The sequence below is a fragment of the Indicator indicator genome, chromosome 11 (genome assembly GCF_027791375.1).
Source record: "Indicator indicator isolate 239-I01 chromosome 11, UM_Iind_1.1, whole genome shotgun sequence".
Classification (NCBI taxonomy): Eukaryota; Metazoa; Chordata; class Aves; order Piciformes; family Indicatoridae; genus Indicator; species Indicator indicator.
This window is the reverse complement of record NC_072020.1, coordinates 26043471-26067992: the sequence shown is the minus strand read 5'-3', so window position 1 is coordinate 26067992 and position 24522 is coordinate 26043471. Positions and strand designations below refer to the sequence as shown.

General features: G+C 40.3%; 1 protein-coding gene across 1 annotated transcript; it reads right to left on the bottom strand.

Annotated features, from left to right (window-relative positions):
- Nucleotides 1-1626: 1626 nt before the first annotated feature.
- Nucleotides 1627-18026, bottom strand: GPNMB (glycoprotein nmb). Its single transcript, XM_054384983.1, has 11 exons — nucleotides 17957-18026; nucleotides 13092-13241; nucleotides 12260-12403; nucleotides 10749-10928; nucleotides 9494-9652; nucleotides 8721-9029; nucleotides 7170-7292; nucleotides 6348-6450; nucleotides 5115-5320; nucleotides 2586-2673; nucleotides 1627-1780 (listed from the first exon to the last, which is right to left on the bottom strand). Exons 1-11 carry the CDS (start codon nucleotides 18024-18026, stop codon nucleotides 1627-1629), a joined length of 1686 nt encoding a protein of 561 aa, XP_054240958.1.
- Between the last annotated feature and the right edge of the window lie 6496 nt (nucleotides 18027-24522).

Below are 24522 nucleotides of genomic sequence, written 5' to 3'. Positions count from 1 at the left end.
TATATATTCCCTCAGGAACTGAGAACAACGTGAATCAGAGATGTTCCAAGGTACAGTAAATAAACAAACTATATTGAAATATGGATCTTAAAAGAGCCAGTGTTTAGAAATGGGTTGTGTTTGGTCATTTGCCCAGCTCCAAATGAAAGCTAATTTCATATTGATTATAGTTGTTAATATTAACAGCAAGGTTCATATAGAAAATGAGCTACTTAAAGCATTTTTAGTCGATTTCCTCATTTCAATTAACCATTTTAGTAACCTTTTCCCTTCTTCAAATCAGATGATCTCCTTCTTTCATCATCCAGTAATCTAACCTTTATCAGTTTGCTTCTTGTCTTGCACTGTGCAACATCACAACGCAGAATGATGAACATGTGTAGCTAGAAGACCATATAGATCACTTGGGAAAGGCCTCAACATGAGTTTTCTTAACACAGAATTGCAGCTAGAGTGAACAACTGAAGGCACACTGGTGTTGCAGGAGTTTGCACTTTCTAAGCTGCATCATGCAAAAGCAGAAACTGGAGCATGGCACAGTGCTTTATTTATGCTAGGGTTTTCATTTATTTGACTAAGTGCTCAAAGACAGGGGATGGAGGAGCAAGCAGAAATGAATGTATCTTTACAGCAGGAGATAGAGGAATGAAAAGGAGAAAAAGAAGTTGAATGCTAGAACCCTTGTTCTGCTGACATGGAGTAGATATCCACCCTCTGGGGAGTGGTGATGCCAGTCTAGTGTCTTAAAACCAATGGAAACAAAGACAGCATCAGCAATTACATCTAAGGATTTCATATGGGACTCAAAGTTTCAACAAAAAGAGCCTATTGATGGGCCTCATCTTGGTACTTGGGTGTCTGTGGTCTTGTTTATAGTGAGATTTGTGCACTGTTAGCCACATCCAGGAAACTGAATGTGTCCATCTCTGGTTTCTGGCCCTGAGGACAAGTGGCATGTAATTAGCTGCATCCACGCTATTAAACCCCGCAAAACAGGGTGACTGCTGCCAAACTCCCAGTGGGGAACAGTGCCTCTGGTGCTTCCTGGAATCTGGCATTGGTGGGGAACTAGGCTGCCTAGGGCAAGGCTCTGCTAGAACCTCCTGAACAGTTCCAGTACCTGGGCATAGGCTGTGGCACCTTTGATTCCACAGACATAAGATGTGCCTGCTGTTTTTGTCTGCTTTTCTAGCAAAGGCATGAATCCTGGTAAGGCAGTAGGCAGATGAACTGGGATGTCTATTTCAGACTAAGTATTTACAAGTTCTTGTTTGTTGTTTTAAAAAAAATAACTTCCCCCCACCTCTTCCAGATTATGTAACTGATTAGTTTTGCAAGAAGGTAACCTAGAAGTAAGAATTCAGGGGAGGTGAAGTATGGTGTGTTAGTTATTCAGAAGAGTGTATCCTACATCACAAGCAAGAGCATGTGCTCAAAACTACCTCATTGTTTTCTACAAAGGACTATTTTAACGTTTCTAATTGCACCAAGCTCCCAAAAGTTACCAACTCATCTACATGTGCTTTCACCTTACCCCCTGTTTTTCAACAACAGGAAAACCCCATCATAATACAGTTCAGATATGTGTCATGTATGTAATCTAATAGTCAGTGTTAGACTAAAGATTTAAACAATGCCTGGTTTGCTTTTCAGCAGAGGATTTCTCTCAGTGCTGCTAGGGAAGAAAATTGCTTTGAAATTGCTGAAGTAAGCAGTCAGTCCCTCCTGTTTCTCTGCTTGTCCTGCACTTCTCTCAATAGGCTTGTATTGCTTGTATCTCCTGCAAGAAATGTGCCCAGTTAGTTGCTGAAAAACATTTAAATGAAAGTCCATATTAAGCATGTGCCCAGTGCATGAGGTAATTAACCATACATTCATAACATGTACTTTCTCTCATCTTTCCCTCTAAAGTCCTGTCTAATGGATAACAGCCACAGGTCACTAGTGGTGACTAAGGGCTGGTTAATGAGAAGCTCCATTGTTTAGTGGACCACTGTTTCTTTCTCACCACTGGGTGTGAAGAGTGACTATACCCTTTATTCAGGAATCTTGGTGCAGTCTTAAAGTTTCATGACAAATATCCAAGCTAATGATACAGCAATGTGCTTCTCTTAACTACTTTCCTGTATGACCAGCACCTTTTCCCTCAAGAATTTACTTGTCAATTATTTCATAAATAATTCTGGTGATTAATTCTTGATCTGTCAGTCATTCACAAACACTTCTTGTAAGAGTTTTGGAGATAAATTAATTTTTTTATTTGTTAGGTTTTACTGCATATGTAAATCACATCATGCAGTTCATGCTTGCTTACTGCTTACATGCACTTCCCAGGCTTTCTAGTATTAGTACTTGTGCTTATGAGCAGAGACTTCTATGAAGTCTTCAACATTTGCATGTTTTCCAATGTTTTTGTGGCTTAAGCCAGTACTATAATTTTCTGGGATACTTATCAGAATATTTCTGAACAAAAAATTAAATATATAGCTAATTCAGGTTAGCTAATTAGCCTGGTTTTGTTAATTTAAGCCTATAGTTTTGACAATTCTTTTAATTGGTTTTAATCTTAGAGACTAGCCACTTACTTGTAAAGGACAAAAGCTCCAATGGTGGCAAAAACTGCCAACAAACCGAGGAAGACAAAGACACCTTCTGTTGTTCCTGATGATGATGCTAGAGTTCAGAAAGTAGTTTGGTTAAAAGTTAGCCTTGTTTTTACAGTGAGATAGATTTTCTAAAGAAAATGTCTTTTTTACTTGATGGCTGTACAGACTGAAGTTCACTTAGTACTTCTAATATGGTAAGCACTGTAGGTCAGTTATTTTTGGCAGGAGGTGGTACTTTCACATCCTAATCAGTTTAATTCTCAGTTCCAACAGAGTGTGAGTTGGACTTTGCCAGTTTTCTTGTATGAGCCAAGGTTCTGAGACACGTGGCTGCCCTTCCAGCACCCCACAATATGAGGCTAATTTTCTCCTTGCCAATTGCTGTGCTAGGGAAACATTTTCAATGAGAGCATAAGTGATGCAATTGCCTTTTGTAAGCTTGGGTATTAGAATCAGTAGCTGCTTTCTCTCAGGGATGATGGCAAGGGGGAAAGGGGTTGAAAAAGGAATTGCTTAAATGTTGTTTATTGCAGTCCCATATGCTAAGATAGCAGAATGTGGCTGAGAGCTTGATGGACTGTGGCTTTTTTGCCTTATCCAAGAGCTGAGGACTCTGCTTTTCAATGTGCTCATTCTGGGAAATTAACTTTGGGTTCTGTCTGTCATTGAATTCTGCCTTCTGGTTTGCCTTCTATCATTCCATTCACAGCTACTTCTGATTCCATTTTATATGATGGGAGAAGACAAATCATTACAAGTATTTTTAACAAATCTGTGTTAAATATCTTAATTTTCCAGTCCACAGGCTGTACCTTTATTGAGTTTACTGACACTGAGACATGTTTTTGATCCTCATATTAGTAACAGTGTTTATACAAAGAAATAACCTAGAGGTGCATGTTGGCTTACCTTTCCAGTTACTAATTTGTAATTGTGGTCTATGAAAGTTGAGATATCAAATCAGGATTTCCCATTTACCTGCTACGTGTGCCTCATAGATGTCCCAGTTTACCAATACAGTTGTTTCTGAAGGCTTGACCTCCTTCCTGTCTTACGTAATGTTTTTGTTGAGACTGTAGGGATTTACCTTATTCATAAAATAAGGTAGGTCCTTGGACTAGGTTGCAAAGCAACACATACTGATAGGATGGGTCTAAATCATAGAACCACGACACATTCAACAGTAGTTCAAGCAGACTAAGAGTGATGTTTTCTCAATGCTTACATAACCCAGGCACAGCCCTGCCAAATTTCAAGGACTAGATAGTCAGGCACCAAATTAGGGGGTTTTCAGAAATTTGTAAATATTTGCCTTCTCTTGAAATGAATGGAAGGAAATTAGTGCACATGAGAAATATTTGCAAACATTAGATGGGCTCATCCAGAATGCGACTCAAAGCAGCAGTGTCTCTTAGTTCCTAATTCTGCTTGACTATACTGAAAGCCCCAAAGTACAACTTTGCCCTCTGGAGGAAACCTAGGAAGATTAGCCTTGTTGGGCTAAAGCTAGCCTCTGTGAATACAGTTCCATAAAATCCTACTGTGTGTTTATTTTCCACTTTAGGAGCTAGGATACACTTGTATCTTAGGCACCACAAACTGGTTTTGGTACAGCTAAAGTTATACCTAGATTAAATAAAATTAGCCAAAAATACTGTGGCAAATGACCACAGAGGGTCAGTTCCTTGGCTAATGGTATTTAAAGAGTTGAGAAGAGTCAGTAGGGTGCTGGAGTGGGAGGTCAGGAGGGCACTGTAGTGGGATCAGGGAGACAGTATGATCATTTAGATTTCTGACTGAGGCTCAGTTTAATACATGGTTCTGCCAAAGCCTGCTTGGATAACCGTGAGCAAGACACGCTGACACTGAGGGTTTGGAAACAGTTACCCTGGGCAGATTCTGTAGCCAACAAATGTTAGGCAGATCTTTCCAGAACCTGATTCATCTTACCCTCATATAAAAATAGAAATCAGGTCAAAGTCAGTGGGCTACAAAGAGAGCCCAGGGCAGCCAGTTCAGCTGCAGACTTTGAATCTCTCTCAAGTGAGCTGAATTTCTCTTGCTTCTCCTCTTTCTCCATGTGTGGAATAGGCTGACTAGCATGTACCCTATCTGCTTTTTTTTCCTCAACTGTTTTTTGTTTGTTTGGGGTTTTGTTGGGGTTTTTTTTATTTGGTTGGTTGGTTGGTTGGTTGGTTTTTTGTGGAAAAATACATCAGGGCTTAAGCACTGTTCATATTCTGTCATACTGGAAAGTTTGCATAATTACTGTACTTGTTGGATCATCATAAACATAAATCCAACCAAATTCTAACATCTAAAATCCCTGTAGGGAAAGAATTGTCTGTCTTTGCATGGACTCTCAGACAAGCTGGCACTGTCTTAGCTGAGGCCTCCAGGCATAATAAAAAGCCCCATATAAATTCCTGTGCTCTTCCCCCCTGCAGGGAAATGACTGCAGAGAGAAGCTATTCACAGACAACCCACATCTGCTCTGTGTGGACTCACCTCCATTTACAGAAATCAGTGCACTGGCAAGAGCTTGGCTCGTGTCATCCCCCAAGGTGATGTTTATACAGTATGTTCCAGGTTCCTCAAAAGCTCTCCTGATGGTGAGCAAGCATTCATCAGTGACAACGATGGGGTCACATACCACACTCTTGGATACCTGGCATGTGGGGTCAGAGACTACTGTGCAGACATCTGTGGGGAGACTGGGAGGGGAAGAAAGAACACAACTGACCTTTACAACATGCTTTATTCACACTCAACAGAGCCCCAGATCCAAACTTTAAAACATCCAGTGACTGCTTCCCCAGGGAAGGTGGCAGCACTGAATGCTGTTGCTGGCCCTCACCTTCCCTTGGCAGTGCTTTCACAACCCAGACAAACCAAGGGCTCCCAACCTGTGCTTTAGCCACTAAGCCTGTTAGCCTAGTTCACAGACACATGGAACTGATGCCCCAGTTTTGTGCTGATGCCTGTTCATTGAAATTGGTGGCACTAGAGTGGTTTAATAGAGTTATAGTAACACATTTTATATACATATACATATATATACCCACTCACACACACACATACAGATTTTTGTATAAAATGCATGTATACAATCTATAAAATTATCTGCTTGTTTTACATATCATTTAACATGGTGATCACAGAATACCTGCCACATACCAGCTTATAAAGTCTGTTACCATTAGTACACATCAAATTCTTCCATGTGCTGGAAAAGTAAACACCAGCTTCAGAGAGGTTAATTGTTTTGCAATTGCATTACTAAGACAATTCTTGTACTTTTCACTCCTCTCAACTCTGATTCCCTTCCAGGAATATTGGTGCATTGTTTTCCCATCTAAGAAGTTGCTTGGATGTACTCATTTGCTCAAGTGTCAAAAAATTATGGCCCAAGAGGAAGAATTTCCTTCCAATTTCAGTAGAACTACTTTCCATTTTACAGTAAGTAAAATCTTGTCTTGGCCAGGGCAGTATAGAATTGTTTCTCCCAATTATCCAGCTATCTAATTTTTCCTGAGGCTTGACATTGGTTCTGAATCCTACGAGCCTGGCAGTTGCCACAGTTTACAAATGAGACTTACATGATCTTTAGTTCCAGTCAAGCAACAGAAACACTGCAGATCCTAACTTTTGTTCGTGCAGCTCCATCTAACTGCAGACACAGTTGTAGCACCTAATCATGTTTTAAAAAGGGAAGACTGATGTTTTCATTCACACACTTACCTCCCTTGGCAGGTAACAACAAAGTCAACTAGTGAGTTTTCAGCTTGACTTTCTGTCATCTGGATGTTTGTCATCTGAATAATATTTACCTCAAGGATTCCCTCTGGAAGAGGAAACAGATGTCAACAGTAGGACACACAACAAGCTCTGAAGTCTGTTTGTACAGAACCTCATGTGTCTGGCAGATGCTCAGTTCAGGTCTTGTGTTCCATAAACTCCTACCTTCCTTAGCACTTCTCTTGAAGGGTTTGAAAGTTGAAAAAATTTCCATTGCTTTCCCTGTGAGGCTGCTCCTTTCCATTCTGTGTTATTTTATTTTCCCATTATTATCATTTACTGATTTACCTAAATCATTTCCCTGTCCCCATGACTTCTGTGTATGCCAAAGTCAATTCAGCCTTCTGTGACCCTGGCCAGGTCAGTATGCTTCAAATGTGGCAGGTTCAGGAGCTGATGATAAAGAAATTAGTGGTATGGTACACAACCCAGCCAGCTAGTTTCCAGCCCAAGTGCCTGGAAACACCACTTGTAACATGGGACAGCCATCAGCAGGCATCCACACCAAGACCCGGGCTCATGTGTTTGAAACTAAGGGACCACAACTTCTGCTGCTAGGTCCTGACAGAGCATGTAAAGAAACCAAAATCAGCCAATTAACTGTCTGTACATTAATCTCTTAAAATGTCAACTAGGTCCAAGAGAAGGATCTTATTGTGGGTCTCATATATTTTGATCAAAGGGATCTGAATAAGCATTATCTCTGCCATGCAGTGTGGTACATTATTAACCTCATTCCCCTGCTGAGGTGTTCCACATCCTTACCTACAAGAGAGATATCACTTCTGTAGTATCCATTTCTATAAATATGGCAACCTCCCTCAGGGTTATCTTCTACTGACTCAATGGCAGTAGAAGAGTCTGAATTAGTTGTTGCTCCAGTTGTTACTGCTGAGGAGAAAGAATTATGCAGCTTTAGAACACATTCTGCTTAGAGATATTCTGGACATGGGTATATGTTTCAACTGCATGCATGACATAGGTCATTAGTGAGTCTGGTTTGTAGTTGTGCACTTATGTAAGTGTCTGTATGGGATCAGAATAATAAGCCTTAAAGAAAATACAAATGCCCAGCTGTAGAACTCTGGAGTGGCCTAGGTAGCCTCACTCTAAAATCCATCTCACCATCAATGGCTAAAAGCCATCTAAGCCATCTATGTCTTTGAAATAAAAGCGAGACTGTAAGGTTTGAAATACTTAAACACTTCTTTAAAATTCCCAAATCAATTATTAAAAGAAAAAAAAATCCAAAGGCCAATAAATGGTTTAATTTTTTTTTCAAAGCAAATATTTTCCCATTGCTCTACATTACAGCTGGTGGGAAAATGTAGAGGGGAAGTGGTAAAAATTCTATCTTTCCTTTAATTTTTTCAACTCACTCAACATTTTGGTAAAAAGCACATATTAAAATTCTTAAATTTGAAGAATATAGCCACTTTTACAATTTAATAGTAGTGGTAGTATGAAACTGCAGACTTTTTGTGAACCTTAAAACACTTCTGAGATGATAAACCAGTGCTGAACATAGTGAAAGTTATTATGAAATCTGACAGTGCATGAATTAAAAGTGGAAAAGCCATTCTGGGTTAATGCCATGTGGAAATCACATACTTTGGAATATGAGTAAGTTTTTTTCTAGTTCAGTCCAATCTCATTTTATTTTGGATGGAAGTTAATACAAACCAGAAAGAAATTTGCAATAGAAGTGTTCTGATATACCTCTTTCTCACTTAAAATTTACATCTTGCCTTTGAAGATGACCCTGAGTTGGCAAGGCTAAAACCTGACCTCATGTGGCAAAGGACATAAACTCAAATATAGATATATTATTTATATCTATCTCTCTATATCGGGTAGACATGCATTGTATATAATACAATGAACACCCTGAAGACCCCTGTATGCTGTTACTGTGGTGGTAGAACTGGGTATGTAACATGTTAAATGGATAAGTGATGCCTATCATAAGAGTTTATGCTTACTGATTTTCTCTCTAAAGCAATTTATAGAGGGCTTGCAGAGCCTTGAAGCTCTTTCATTGGTGACAATAAAAATTTTAAACTGTTAAACATCAGAATGAACTCCCAAGGGAGGTGGTGGATTCCCCTGTAATTAGATAGTTTCAAGACCCAGCTTGACACAGTGCTGGGCCAGCTCATTCAAGCTATATTCTTACCCTGAAAGGTTGGACTAGAATGATCCTTGAGGTCCCTTCCAACGTGGTATTCTATGAATTCTAAAGATAGGAACTTGAAATATCAGAATTTAGAGTTTTAGCATAGCTCTTAACGTCACTGCTGCTCAATAAACTCTTACCTGCTGAGGTGGGTGGTGGTGCAGTGGGTGTTACTGGCTTGCAAGGTACAGGTATAATGGCCTGGACAGTTAAATTCAGAGTGAAGTTTCCTTGCAGAGTATAAGTGTGAGATGTACTGGAACTGCTGGTTACAAATAAGCCACTTCCATCTCCAAAGTTCCACTTGTAGGTGATGGCAGAATCATTAAGATAGTAGCTGGGGTCATGGATCTTCACATCAAATGTGATTGGTGAGTCTTTGATAAAAATGGAGTCTGAGATGTTGCGGTCATGTTTTTGGGACATGCTCACAGAAACTGGAATTTTGTCTGGACGGGAAAAAAAGAAAGAAGAAGAAAGAAGTAAATAAATAAAGCATAAGTACCTGCCTGCAAACAACAAACAGCTCCAAAGTCCCTGAGCGGCAAGAAGCAGAATCTGAGACGTTAGTATATTTATAGACAGGCTTCTACTTTAATTCAATTTACTGATCTGAGGAATGAACGTGAGAAGGAAATATTTACCCAGAAAAGTATGGGAACAAATGAGGAATCACAGACATGCGTGGGAATTTGCATTTCCTCTTGTAAATGCTTCATTACAAAGTAGAGGTGTTCCAGCTGAGCTAGAGACAAAGGTAAATTGCACTCAAGAGAATTTACCAGCCGTTCCACGTTCATATTAAAAAACCTTTCTTGGGTCTTCCTGCCAGCTGATGCTTGTGCTGAATTCTTCTAACACCTAACAATGAATACTCCCAGCATTTTATGACAGTTTGTTGCATCATGCTCACCTGTTACAACGTAAGTGGCACTTGCTCTTGCAATGGGGACGTACGCCGAGTGCCCTCTCCTGTAAACGGACACTGCCATCCTGTGTTTGCCAAGAGAGATGTTTGCTGTGTTGACTGAAAGCATTGCTGCAGATCGTCCAGTTGTTTGGTGGTACTGGCCTGAAACAGAACATGAGCATTTCAGGCTAGATACAAGATGTTTTACAAGAAGCAGTATCTCTGTGAATCTTGGGATTGTCTAAACCCAAATGAACAGTTTGGAATTCTCTTTCAGCTATCTGGCAAGTGGTTTTGGAGGACTGCGTACTTTTACTTACTCCCATTATTTCTGTGTTTTTTTCAAAGGTGTCAGAAAGATGTCCCAGATGTCACTAATCTAAGAAAAATTTATCAAGGCATCTCCATCTTTCCCAAGCAATTACCTTACATTAAGTCATTAGGGTTATGTGGTGGATTTATGTAGGCATTTCAAGTGATCTTGTGTTTCTGTGTTTTTGGTGTAGCAAGATCTAATACCTTTTGTTTCAGACCCTAAAGTCCTTTGTATATATTTGCTTATTTGTCTGTGTAACAGCTGACTGAGCTAGGTAAATAGTATTGCCTTTACATAACATGTGGGGCATTATTATTGCTACTATTGTAGTTTTTTGTAATTATTATTTTTATTATTACTACTCACACTGATAATAATACCGATTTAACCAAGCTAACGTAGGATACTAACATTTAGTATGTAGCCAGCGTCAGGAATAGTACAGAAGTTACATACCGAGGAGCTGGAAACACTGAAAATTGTCATCTGTGACCAAATCAGTACCACAGAGTCAGTGGCAGTTTTCACCTCCCCAGAGGCAAGAAGTGCTGCACCATTAAGGTGATATGAAGACATGCAGCACTATGGTCTCAAATTTAAGAATCTGAAGTGGCACTGAGGGATCAGCAAATCATCTGACTGACCTGCTTGGACCCTTAGTTTTCCTACCAAAGGATCTTGCATGCTACTGAAAGGAAATCAGTTTTATTCAGTGGTAGTAATGTGAATGCAGATTTAAAGGGAATCTCTTAGTAATCCATGATTTCCAGAAGGAGGAGCTGATGGCCAAGCGGAAAGCGGAAAATGAATTTGGGATCTCCATCAGGAGCATGGAACCTTTTTTGAAGGACTTATAAAAAATACTAAACAAGTGAGCTACTGTAGAGTGAATATGACCTTTACAGCATCAGCCAAACCAAGGAACACATTTGCAGTACTAACCAAGCGTGTGAAACACATAGACAAAGTTCCTTCTCCTCCAGCCAGGGCTATGAGGGAAAGGTCTCCCATCTGGAAATACATTATGGCTGTGGTTGCCTGTGCAGTTTTCCCACCTACAGTTGTCGATCCATTCAGTCCAGTTGTAGACATAGAGTTGCTGATCCTGGGAAGCTGAAAGATCTAAGTGTAGAAATAGGACATGTTCCTGGTCAGCTGAGAAATGTGCAGAAAGTCAGAAAATAGGAGGCAGACACTCTTAGGTACAGCAGTTATTGCACTTAAGCAGCAGGTTAAGTGGAGTATTTTTAGCTCACAGCATTTTTTTTTCTAAGATTGTGCTTTGTCTGGTGGGGTTTTTGGTTGGTTGTTGGTTTGTTGTTGTTTTAAAGTAATCATCAAATTGTTGTGGCTTGGCGTTGTTTTATTTAGAAGTTTAAAAAAATGTTACAGTCTCATGGGCTAGACACAGTTTAAAATTGCTCAAAACTGCACAGGAAGCTACTGTTTCACTGGAGTAGTGGGGCTGCCTAAATGTTTGGCAAGCAGAATCCAAAATGTTAAGCAGAAATAGTAGCTCTGGAAGCACTGCAGGGAAATTACTTAATTTGTTTTGTCAGAAAAGCTTTTTATGGCATTTTTAAATAGCGAAGACATGGATTTCAGTTCCTTTCTGAATAATAAAAAGACAGTTTCCTTCCCCAAACAGCACAACAGGTATTAAGTAGAGAATGGATATCAGCCATTAACAAAACATTAGACAGTCAAAAAGTAGAACTCGGGATGACAAAAAAAACTATTGGTGACATGCCTTGAAATGAAAATTACTTTGATCAGTAAAAAATTTTGTTGAACATTCAAAGAAGGAAAGTACAGCCTGTTTCACTCTAGATCTGACAGCTTCAAATGTTGGAACTGTTGTAGGGGGTTTTGCTCTAACAGTAAATGAGATGAAAAAAGGTGATTCTCTGCTGAAAAGATTCCTTGGTTTTTGAATTATTTATTTTCTTGATGTCTTGATGTTTTTTAATTCTTAAAATGGGGGAATGTGAGATTTACTCTTTCTTGAGGGCTTTTCAAGATGCAGATGATGGTTAGTGAATTCTGTAGTTCCTACTTTAAAAAACAAAACAAAACAAAACATGGTTTTATCAGCTGACAGCTTTATATAATTGGAAGAACACAATGAGTCTGCAACCTTCTGACTGAGCTGAAAGGCAGTAACAGTCTTGTTAGGAAGCCAAATGAAAGTCACTGTTTTGAGAAGACAATTTTATAGTGAAGGCAAATTTTAAATGACCTGTATGTTATATATAGCGAGTGCAGAACAGTAAAAATACCACAGTGATCTTCTGAGGAAAGAAACTGGTGGGCACAGGGTAGGCATAAGTGTAGTTCTCAGTTAAAAGTAAAATGGATGTTATTCACAGGGTATGCCTCTGACGTTTTCAAAGGTTCATGACATATTCATGCCAGCACCATGTCTACAGTGCAGGGAGATTGCCATTACCTACCCTGGGTACAGTTTCTCTTATATATTATGTTGCCATCATCGTCTTCCTTCTGACACTTGGGAAACTGGAGAGACACAGTAAAGGTCACGTTGGATCCTACCAGTGCTGGGCTATCAGTGTCCAGTTTGGCTGTCACCCTTCCACCTGCAGAAAAGAAAAGTGGTCTTTACTGCAGAAAATGATGCATCAGAGCAGCAGCTACCTTCAACCATGCACTATTTACATTATAAGTGCTTTATTGATTCTTCTGTTTCCAAGGGATTTTGTGCTTTTAAGTCACTTGCACTCTTCTCAACCCTGCAGTTTAGGACAATCAGAGTAACTCATCATATCCTTCCACATCACTTAGTGGTCTGTCATTCATTTCCTCTTAGAGCTAAGAATGTGGGATATTTACCCATGGCAGTTAATATATTCTGAAGGAGAATATTTTTATTTCTCCTCAAGGATAGAGCCTTTAGTTATCAGCTCAGACCAGGTGATAATAAAGAGTCTTCACTAGAACTGTTAAAATGAAGTCCACAATACCCTGCTGAGGTAACAGCTGCAGCTACCTCTTCTCTGGAGTATATTTCAAATAATGGATTCTCTTAGAGCCCTGGTCATTAGTACTCCCTAATAAGCATTAATGTTTGAGAAAATGAGTCATGGGAAAGCATTTACTGTAACAATTCACAGTTCTGCTTCCTCACGCAATGTACTAGGAATGGTATCAAACCCAATTGTCTCTAATTTGGTATTCCTTGCAGCAGTGGTGACTATTGCACCTATGAAAAATCGCTGTAGCACCTACACTCTTCTTAATGTTTTTGAAATGCATATTTGCGATCACCTTTCCAGCAGTCCTTCCATCTGGGATCTCCTTCTTCCCAGAAAGGATAAAGCTTTTCATTCCATTTATTTTGATCACTAGACCAGCCTTGTATATTCTTGTAGGATGTGACAGGAGAAGTTCTTCCATTGCTCACAACATCTTGAAACCCTAAAGAGAAAAATGAGCATGCTCATAATAGCATTTTCCCTACCACCCTATAAACACATTGCTCTTGTGCTGAACAGCCTTCTTACTATGACTGTGTTCTTGTTCTGATTAGAAAATTCTTCCCCAGTAGAAAGTTATGGAATTTTATCATCACAGCTGTAAATACATGAACTATAACCCACATAAAAACAATTCCACCACTGACAGGCTGACATTTTTCCACTTGCACTATTACAAGCTTTCCAGAGGTAGAATGAGGTTGACAACATTTTGACCATATTAGAGCATTTGTTTGTATGAATGGACATAACTATGCAACAGTCAGGCTAGTTGTACAGGGGTTGCTTGATTGCTGACTGCTTTGTGTTTTCCTGGTAATAAATCTATGAGTAAAAAGCTAACAGGATAAATTCACCCTGTGTCTGTGTTGTGCTCTGGTAGAAGTTATGCCAGCAATACATTTTGACCCAGAGAAGCTTCTTGGGTGAGTTGACTGGTGGTTTGGGTGGGAGGGATGGAACCAATTGTAACAGAAGCTGGTATTTCCAGAAAAGGAAATTTTGAGCTGAATAGTAAATTCAATGTGTTTATAATAAACAGCAAAAATGTATTAGCTTCATGCTCATTACTTTAAAATGGCTCAGATATTAGATAACTTCAATAACCTCTTTCTTCTCATATTACTGCAAATGATAGGCTGAAACTTTTCCCAGGCTTCTAGGATCCCTCTTTCTGTCACTAAGCAAAGAAATGTGTAGGAACATGTCAAACACTGCAGGATGCCATAAAAATATGTTTGTAAGTATGCTCACAGGCAGAGCTCCATAAAAGCCTGGGGGCTTTAAACAACTCTGTCATGTTAATCAGGTAACTGCTGGGTGTGCCATTCTGTCACAACATCAAGGGAGTTAGGATTTCTGCTTTTCATGGCTTTATTTTAAAAGTAGATGATGCTGAATGCTTCTGAGTTTTATGCCTAAGTGCAACAAAGAGCTGGATGACTTCAAAGAAAATGCAGGGATCTCTAAGGAGAGCAAGAATGGCCCTGTGAGGGGTAATGTGTTGGAATTTCTCCAAGTTTGAAAAGGCACAGAGCAGGTGTAGCCAGTCTAAGCACAGCCTTTATGAGCATGTGACTTAATTTTACTGCCAGGGAAAACCAGAGAAACAGCTCTGAAGATGAGGCAGAAGGTGTTTTCTCTTGATGTTATTGCCCATTTCTGCTGGGCAGGAAGAACATCCCTCGGCCAGTACCATCTAAACGGTCCCTGAACTGATGCTGGTAGCTCCCTCCTCAGTGCTGAGGACTGAAAGGTGTGAGGATAAGAACAGATTTTTGCACTCAGAAACGTATTCTCCCACGGTCTTTTGCCCTACAGGACCTCCCCACAGTCTCACTTAAATAATTTGAATCAAGTCTTTCCTGCAGATTTAATATATTTTGATGTGAGCAAAACATAACATCATGAGAGGCATTTGCTTAAGGGCCTTTATCACATGCTGTTTTGTTTCCAGTCTTGCTCTGAAGAAGAGTTGCATAATGTTGTCCTTCAGAAACTTTTCTCTGGGAAAAAAAAGAGATTAACAACCATAAAAATATTTCACAGAGGCTTATCAAGTTCAATTGCCTTTTAGGTCATTAAATTAATATGCTGTCTTATTTGAAAGTAAGTGCTTAGCATTTTTTTTTCCTAATTTCTTTTTCCCATTTTCTTTGATTTTATTTTTAAATTATTTAATGGATACAAATGTTTTGTTTTTGTCAGATCAAAACATTTCAATAATTATTTACCCCCCCAAGTGCTTAATCCTTCAAAACAGCTAGAGCATTTTTAATTTTCTAAATGCTTTTAATTTTGAATTTTCATTAACAGTTCTTGAATTCTCAATAACAATTCTTGAATTCAGAAATAATTTTCTTGTCCAGATTTGGTAATAGCTGTGGTCACTGCTTCTAAATCACAAGCTCCTTAGGCATTTCTCTGCCTCCCTGATGTGCTTTGTTTATTTCAGTCGATTATAAAACATTTCAAGAGCTACAGGACAAGACAAAGACATTTTTTCAGATGAGAAAAGACTTTAGCACTCTTTTCTGTAACACATGGGACTGAAGATTTTCAGTTGCTGAATTTTAAAGGAACAAAAAGCTTTAACGTATTTCTTCTTTAACAATGAAAACCACCCAGGAACAGATGTTGGTCATAAGTAAATATAGAGCAATTCAGTTCAAAATAAAGTAATATTACTCTTCAAGGAAATGATTACTGTAATAGTTTTGATGAGGTGATCATAGGAATAAAGATCTTACACTCTTACTGACTTCCTTCTTTCTCATTCTGGTTTTCAGTTTGGTGAAAAACGCAGCAAAGACAAGAAGTTAATTTCCCATGACAGTCTGTTAGCCACGAAAGCCAGCGTTAGAACAACAGCATTAAAAAGATGACCCAGCTAAAGAGAATGAAAGTGTATTAGAAGTAAAAAGGCTGATTTTATGGCCGAACTAAGAAAGTAAAAAATAGGGCAAACTTTCTACAGTTACATATAGAAGCATAATAAAGCAGGACAAAAAAAGAATTCTAGGGAAAACTTGCAAAACAAAAAAACCCACCCTACTAATGATTTTTCTTTTCTTCCTTGGATACAAAGGTAGTGGAAAGCTTGCCAGATAGTCCGTAGGGCAAAGAAATTATACAGATATGAAGGAAGCATTCAGGAAAGAAAAAGGGATAGCACAAAAGTCAAATATGTTAGTTTATGTTTTCATTCACAGAGGGGAGCGTAAGAGGTTTCTGTACTAGAATTTTTCTTTGCAGTGATGGAGAGTCTCGAAGTGTTGGCACACACACAAAAAAACTAATTATAGAACAAATCATCAAAATGAAGAAGTCATCTAGACAGGATGGCTTCAAAAGTATGGAAGTTATTCAAGAGTGAAATAAATGAGTTATTTACCATAGCATGTAACATCTTGCTTAAAACTGCTTCAGTGGCCAAGAAACAAAAAATGTGATGACAGTTTGTAAAAGCTCTTCCAGGGAAGATTTAGACAATTACAGAAGTCTGAGGCTCAAATTGGAGAAGCTGGTAGAAACGGCAGTGAAGACCAGAATAGGCAGATACAGTGGATTAATATGATAAGCTGTAGAAGAGTGCATTCCTCACAAAAATATTCCAGTTTCACTGAGAGAGGCAGAGAGTATGGGAATCAGGCTGACCTGCTTGTTATAGTCTGCTTGAGTTCCACACAGCATTTAATGAGGTCCATCACTGAAGGCACATAAAGGAACTAAGCTATCATGGGATAAAAATGAAGGATTTCACATGAATAAGCAACTTGCTAGGATATATGAACCAAAAATTAGGAGTAAGTGGCCAGTTTTCTCATTTGTTGAAATAATTTAAAATATTCATAATCTGGAAAACAGGTAAAGTTCTTTCATCCTGCTGAGGACAGCATCTTAAAGTAGGAGAGGGGAAGGTTGGATGAGACTCAGTGATTGAAGAATAAAACTATGTGAAATTCAGCATAGTTAAATGTGACTTTACTTACAGAATGAGGGGTTCTAAACTAGCTATGGCCACTCAGGAATGAGCTCTTGTAGCTTTGCAGTTTTGAATGCAGCACTCAGTGGTATCTGAAAAACTAAGGAAAGGCTAGATAGAGAATGAATATGAACATGTCTCCCAGCATTGTATGTTCATGTGTGTTCATGTCTTGGATACTGCTCCTGCTCTGCTCTCTGCAGCTTAAACAGGGTTCCAGAGAACCAGAAGACTATAGAGAAAGGTGGTCAGGGTGTGACAAAGGGATAGAATTGTTCCCATTCAGGAGCAGCTAAATAGACTGTGTCATGAGCCTGGAGAAGTGACAGAGGAGAACATAAAAGCAGAGTCATGAACAGCATAGAGGAAGAAGCAGTTTGATGCTATTTCTGAAAGTACAAAAGTTGAGGAGCATCAAATGAAACCAGCAGGTTACAGCTTTTAAGTATATAAGATACTTCATGTAAGGTAGAGTTAAGGGGTGATATTTGCTGGCAGGATGTTGGGTATGCCAAAAATTAACAGGCTGGATGAATGCTCACCCAGACGTCAGCTTTTAAGGTCTCCAGTTTCCTTATTATAGATTCTGGAATTTGAGCCTAAAATCCTATTTCTGGATTCTGAGCCCTGAGTTCTGTGGGTCAGCCTAAGACTTGAGTCAAGACAGAAGCCTAGGAAGAAGCAGAGGACCAGCCCAGTGCCTGCCCAGCACGGCTTGAGAATCTAATTCCTTGACTGGGTTCTCTGAGGCTGGGGATCCACAGGTCTGACTGTCCTGGCAGAGAATACTGCCTCTAATCTGGTTTCTTCCAGCCACATCTGAGCTGAGCAGAGAGAAGACCATTTGGTATCTGCCCCTTTAGCCACATTTGAGCTGGGGAAATATTATTAGAAATTTGTTGAAATGAGCCAAGGCTCAGTTCTGGTCAGCCCTGTGTATCTGTAGACCACAGGAAATAGATAACTGAACAGTTTTTATCATATTTCTCCCGCTCAGGTCACTTTTCTACCCAGAAACAAGAAACTTTGTGGAGCTAGCTGTTGCCTACTGATGCCCAAGCACAGCTCCAGCAACTGCTTCATGTACAAGGAGCAGCTGTCATTACTGCTCTGGCTTGGGACATCAAAGCCATGGAAGCAGGGCGAGAGGATGGAGAGAAGGAAGCACTCACGTGTGGTGGCAGCGCACAGCACTGCTTCGGCCAGGATCAGGAATCCAAGGTGGCGGTGAGCAGCGCTCATGGTGCTGCAGACCCTGTGTCGGCTCAGTGCGTGCAGAGGAGCAGAGAGCACCTGGTGCCTGCACACAGTCACTCCTCCGGTTCCCACTGAGAAGTGAGAATGAAGTTTCTCCACTGCTCTGCTCTGCGATTAAATGAAGGGCCCCAGGATTCATCATGTGATGGAATTAAGCAGAGATGCATGATTTTGTCTTCAGCTTCTTTCAGCTCATGTGCTTATGACTCACTCCCTTTTGCTTGCAGCATTCCCTGGGATTTCTGAGAGACCTGTTCAGAGCCACACCATTTACCTCACAGGCATTTTTATACTACTTTTGCACTATGGTCAATTCTTAATTTGTTTTCAAATTAGGAACATTTATTTCCAGAACTCCAAGTTACCTCTTGCCCCAGCTTGATTTGCAAGTGTTACTGCAACAGCTGACTCCATTTGATGGACCCATCGCTACTTAACCATGTGTCTCTCCCCACATGCTGGACAACAGCTGTAAGCTAAATGGAGACTGGCCAATCTTAACATATCCCTGGACTTGGCTCCTCATCAGAGTTGATTGTTAAGGAAGCCATTATTTAAACATTTAGGGGGCACGAGCATGTACTATCCAACCACTGTTGGCACATAGGATGTGCCCACAGTTAGATGTGCAATCACAGACCATACATAGTCATGACCAGTCAATACCTAGCTCACAAGGTGCCACACAGACAAGTGCTTCGTTTTGTATACTTCACGGTGTGTAGAGATAAAGTCAAGAAACACTTTGCTGCCCAACCTAATACTGGGCTATAACCAATGACTGAAGAGTGGTAGGGTACTATAGGCACATTGGCAAACACTGCACTTAGTGACTCAAATTCACCTTCAACATGCTTCACCAGACCAGGTATTCTTCTGCAGGCAGTGCAGCAACTGAATTGCATTGCACGCCTGTCAGCCTCAAGAAGTTTCTTGGTTTTGTTTGCAGCAAAAAACAAGGTTGGTGAGATGACATGGCATAAAAGCAAGTATGATCCTCAAACCAGGACTTAAGTTGTGCTTTCAGAGATCCCAGATTAGGCTGGCAAGTGAGACACTGGCTATCTGGAAACCATCAAGTTGGGCAACGCTAAACCATTTTTATTTTGGGCAGGACAGGTGGAAATCTGTAAGTCCAAGTCACTCTCAGCAGAATGAAGAGACTATCCAAATTACCCAATGGAAGGACCATAACTACTATTTTTAAAATTTTTATTTTATTTTTATTTGTTATTTGTTCTTAGTTTCTTCCATTTTTCTAGCATTTTTTATTAGCTGTGTAAGTTATTGTCACTACCTGGAGTGCCCCAGCCAGCATTTCGCTCAGGAATGCAGGCTCTGATGGCCAGTCTTGTCCATCTTGCATATCTAGACTCCACGCTTCAGCACCTTCCTGGCTGGAGCCAACCCTCCCTCCTACTGCCAGCCAGGGAAAAGGGTGAAGGCAATAGCCTTAGGGATAACAGGCTTGTTTAAACTAAGCCCTCATTATCTGGCAGGAAGGAGCATAAATCAAAGTCAAAGCTGTGACTGACTATGCAAAAAAAAATCATATGACTGCAGCGTACTCATGTGATTGTTGCTCTTTTTGTTATTATTAAATCAACTACATTCTCAGTTGAAATGTCAGGTGTTGAAGCCGTTCACAATTATTTTTTAAACCACGTGGAACATCAACTTTAATTGCACTCCTTTGTTTCCAGGGTGTTGATACTAGAAGCGAAAAGTGACCTTCAAACACTCTGTTTCAGCACTGGGGTCTTTACAAAGTGTGCTGGTGAGAACGGAGGTTGCAATGCTCATTCCCAACAGGGTTTTGAGAACCTCCAGAGGAAAACTGATGACAACAAATGCCTGTTAATTAAAACCAAAAATTTATCAGCTTAAAAACAATAAAGTTGGTTAGGGTGAAGTTTTGGCCATGTTATTTGATACATGTAATTGTTACATAAATATTGACTGACACTCTCAATAAGGGCCAGCTGGTAGAAATTATTAAATATGTTGTAAATAGACTTCAGGGGCACTGAGGATCAGGCCTGTGGTTAGAAGAATCCAAACCCAGCAGGGCTGGAGTAATCACTAAAAGGTGGCTGCACTGTGATGCTCCAGCCCTTCATGTTCTTCCTCCTCAGCTCTTGGGCTACGCATCTCTGGAGGGCTGACGCAGAAAATGTTTGGATGTGTTTGCACTGTGGCTGCAGCCAACAGCATGAGGAAGAAAAGAGGAGAGGAGAAAGCTGAATAAGAAGTGAAGAAAGAGCTAGGAGGAATAGAGATGTAAAAGGACTGAAGAGAACCATCTCAAAAGTGACTTGAATTCTCCAAGTATCTCAGGCATATTTGACTATCTTGGAAAATGAGTCCACTTGAAACACAGCTGAGTTGCTTGAAAGTGATTGATTATCACTAGAGATTAAATTGACTTTATCCTTTTTGCATTATTATTCTTGGTCTCTGAGAAACAGCTTCACAGTTAAAAAAACAACTGAGCTGAATTGTGCTTCTGTAAAAGAGAAAAGATTTTATATATATCCAAAATACTCTCCCAGCAAAGCAACGCACATTTGGAGAGATTTAGGGCTTAACCCAACAGAGAAGTGGGTGAGTGGGAAGTGCTTGGTATTTCACAGCTTTAGTGTCTGAGTTATTAAAACTCCTTGGGGAGATACACATCTCTGCAACCTGAAGGCCTGTCAGGTGACAGGGTGTGAGCACACCATGTGTGCTTGCATGTCTAGACGGCGACAGAGCTGGCATGCTGACACCCTTATCACACTGCCATCGCTGCAACACGGCTACAGTTGTTGTTAACCACTGCTCAAGGGAACTTAAAAAAAAAAAAAAAAAAAAAAGAATGTATCTAAAGAATGAACTTGACTTTTGGCCAAGCCAGCAAAGGAAAATGAAACAATCTTGCTTTGGCAGCCAGGTGGTTTTAGGTAAATGCTGTCTGTCATTATCAGTGGTCTCTTGAGGGAACTCTGCTTAAGGCTGGATGAATTCCCTTTCTGGGAAGGAATCATCTGTGTCTCACTTCACATGGGGCAGTGGCCATCAGCTGACTGAATCAAACATGTAAACAAGCTCCCGTTAGCAGTCAGCAGTTTTTCTTGTTGTCTGGGGGGGAAAGAAGTTCTACAAAATCTCCTGATCAGTTTATGGCACTACCCAGCTCAGTTCTTCACTGAAAAGTGAATTAACCCTTGCAACAGAACAAATGGGACTTTGGTAATTCCAGTGGGTAATTTTTATTTTGCTCTTATGGAAGCTAAAGCTATGCATTTTACTGTTTTTTATGGGAAGGTATTTCCTTACAGTCATGCATTTCTCCAAATTCCTGTGTTGGGATTGATGTTTCTCAAGCTTGGCACTTGACCACAGCATATAATTCTGAAGGGTTTTTTGGATAAAAGTAATTTTTGGCCCAATTTCCTCTAGAGGGAAGGCTCCAATGAGCATGCCAGCTCTCTGCCTTTGTAGGAGTGTCTTTCTATTGGTTCCTCACCATGAACACTAAACTCACCGCTCAGTCACAGCCACATGTGTGACCGAGAGCCCCAAAATGCCTCATGAAAGCAGCTGTGGAGAAATAGGAGAACCCAAGTCATCTTCTGCAGTGCTTTGATATCAGCAAATCCTCACAAGAGCTTGGCCTTGAGATAGAAGCCCTTAGAGTACCCAGGTCCACTTATCCCGCCCCAGATGATCTGGGCTTCTCTGCCCGTGGGAGTTCTTACTAGCTCATGCAGAGGACCAGCAACTGAAGAGAAATCATGATAACACATACTGACTCTCCAGATCACACCATACATCTTTTTAAAAGAATGTCTAAACAGCAAGTTTATTTAATGTCTCTAGGCAGTTTGGATTTTTTTTTTTTCCACATATGGTGCCAGTGCAAGGAGGAGGTGCAGCTGTCCTGGTAGTTCCAGTGCTCTGCTGCCATAGTCCATGGTCTTCTAGAGGCCTCTGTAAGCTTGTGGCTCACTCTGTGTACAACTCAGCTGACTCACTTTCAGTTTTGAAGCTGCCACAGTTCATTTACAGTCTGGACTTTGGTTTAACTGTGCTATTTTTCTCATACTGATTTAAGGAACTGCCAGTTATGTGGTTTGTATCCACAATGATTTATCAAGGCATGGTCCTCTTCCAATAAGGACTGAAGATAATTGTTCTGAAAGTGCATGTTTTGTCTGTTATGTATGTGAGACTCATATTTTACATCGTACTATAACAAAATTATAATTTTATTCAAGCTTCTCTGTTGCTCAAAGAGGTTTTAAAAGATAGATTTTACATCATTCAGCTCAAGAGAGATCGATCAAATTATTGCTGAAAAGTTCTTTCTCCAAAAACATTCACTGATATTTTTGCTATGACTAAGAGAAAAAAAATGATTAAAAAGAAGCAATCCAGGAACAATCAAACCAGCAAAACCCAACAAAAAGCCTGTGTATCAGAGAGAACATACTATGCTACGTAGTAATTTTGGTGGAAAGCCGCTGAAGGAGAAGTTGTCTCACAACCAAAGTCTGGTCCTTTAAAACTGCTCTAAGAAACAATGTAAACTCAATGTTCTCAGGTGTAGTTTATTCCTTGTATATGCTATGTTTCTCTTATCATGATCTAGGGCTAAGAGTTCAGCACAGAAGCGTGGTTGTTTTATGGTCCAGTGAAATTGCCTTGACTGCTCGGGAAATACCTTCAGCACTTTCCTGAAATAGGAGTCAGAATAAATGAAAATGCTGCCAGCTGAACTTTAGCATAGCAAATGTGTTCACAGCAAGAATATGGGCAAAATTCTGCATTTTTTTCAACTGCATTCCCATTGACTCATGCCATTAATTCAGCCAGCAGCCTCATCCTTAGAGGGTAGGGCCAGTAGTGAACATATAGGCAATGGAGAGGGGAGAAAAGAGGTAAATATGTATATTTATACTATATATATATATAGTATATATATATATAAGATTTTAAACATCCATTAGGTGTTTAAGACACATAGATCTTATGCTGAGGGTTTAGCACCAGGCTCAGTGATCTTTAAGGTCTTTTCCAACACAAATGATTCTCTGATTCTCTGAGTCTACATAGCAACCAGGTTTCTATCTAGAAGCCTGTTTAAACAGTAACATTTATGGCATAAAAGAAGGCAAATTCTGAGTGAGTGTAGCTGATGTGCTCCTAGCGATGTGTTGCTGTCACCCTAGGACTTAAACCTAACTGAATCTTCCTCCTGTGGCTGACAACATTGAGGAGCACTCATCTGAGGGCCTGGAGGGAAACAGAATGAAAAAAGATCATATGGGGTTTGGGTTGGGTTGGGTTTTTCTGAGTTTACCTGCTGCTGCTTGAACAGAGTGGTCACAGCTTGCTGAGACCATAGGCTAAGGAGTGAGGCATGGGAGGAGCACATTGGTTGTGTCATAACTTGCCCATTCCCACATGCATGCAGGCATCACCATGTCAGCTGGGCTTCAGATGGTGCAGAGCAGTGGCTGGCAGGACCAGGCTCTGATTTTGCAATAATGGCAGTTGAGGGGAGACAGTCCAGCCCCCAGATCAGCACAGGTTACTGCCCCAGCCCTCAGATGCATAGCTCAGGGAGATTCTGCTTGTGAAAACTTTAGCAAGAACTGTTGGTTTTCTTCCACTGTGAAAAAAGTATATTTTTAATGCGTTATGTCACAGGATCACAGAATGTTAGGGGTTGGGGGAGACCTTCAGATATCATGGAGTCCAAGCCCCCTGCCAGAGCAGGACCATAGAATCTAGCACAGGTCACACAGGAATGCATCCAGATGGGTCTTGAAAGTCTCCAGAAAAGGAAACTCCACAACCTCTCTGGGCAGCCTGTTCTGGTGCTCTGTGACCCTCACAGTAAAGAAGTTCCTCCTCATACTGACGTGGAACCTCCTGTGCTGTAGTTTCTATCCATTGCCCCTTGTCTTCCAATAGGGTGCAACTGAGCAGAGCCTGTCCCTTCCCTCTTGACTCCCAGCCCTCAGATATTTATAAACATTTATTAAATCCTCTCTCAGTCTTCCACTCTTCGGACTAAACAGCCCCAGGGCTCTCGGACTCTCCTCATAGGGCACATCCTCCAGTCCCTTCATCATCCTGGTGTTTTCTGCTGGTATCCAGGGAGAAAATTCACTCTTGGAGAACTTTGTTGTTGTTGTTGTTGTTAAAACTTGTTATATTGATTTGAAAAGCACAGATTTTCCCACCAAGCAAAATGATACTTATGGAAAAGTTTCATTGCAATAGCCACTATTGTGCTTTGTTTTATGAAGTATTGATGGGTTTTTAATTTTTGCATGGAGGCAAAGCAAGCCATGAACTGCCCTTGTGCATTATGGAAGATTTATGAAAAATAAAGTTATTTTAAAATCCCCTTCTTTCACCACCACCTCCCCTTTCCCACCATATCTTCCCCATTTCCCCCACACTCCCTTTTTCCCCTCAAATCCCAGAG

Excerpts from the sequence above, each read along its gene's own strand:
- GPNMB (XM_054384983.1), bottom strand. The coding sequence starts at position 18,026 with ATGAGCGCTGCTCACCGCCACCTTGGATTCCTGATCCTGGCCGAAGCA. Across the intron at positions 12,404-13,091 it reads ATGGAAGGACTGCTGGAAAG|GTGGAAGGGTGACAGCCAAA; the intron begins GTGATCGCAAAT and ends TCTTTTCTGCAG. Across the intron at positions 6,451-7,169 it reads AAGTGATATCTCTCTTGTAG|AGGGAATCCTTGAGGTAAAT; the intron begins GTAAGGATGTGG and ends TTCCTCTTCCAG.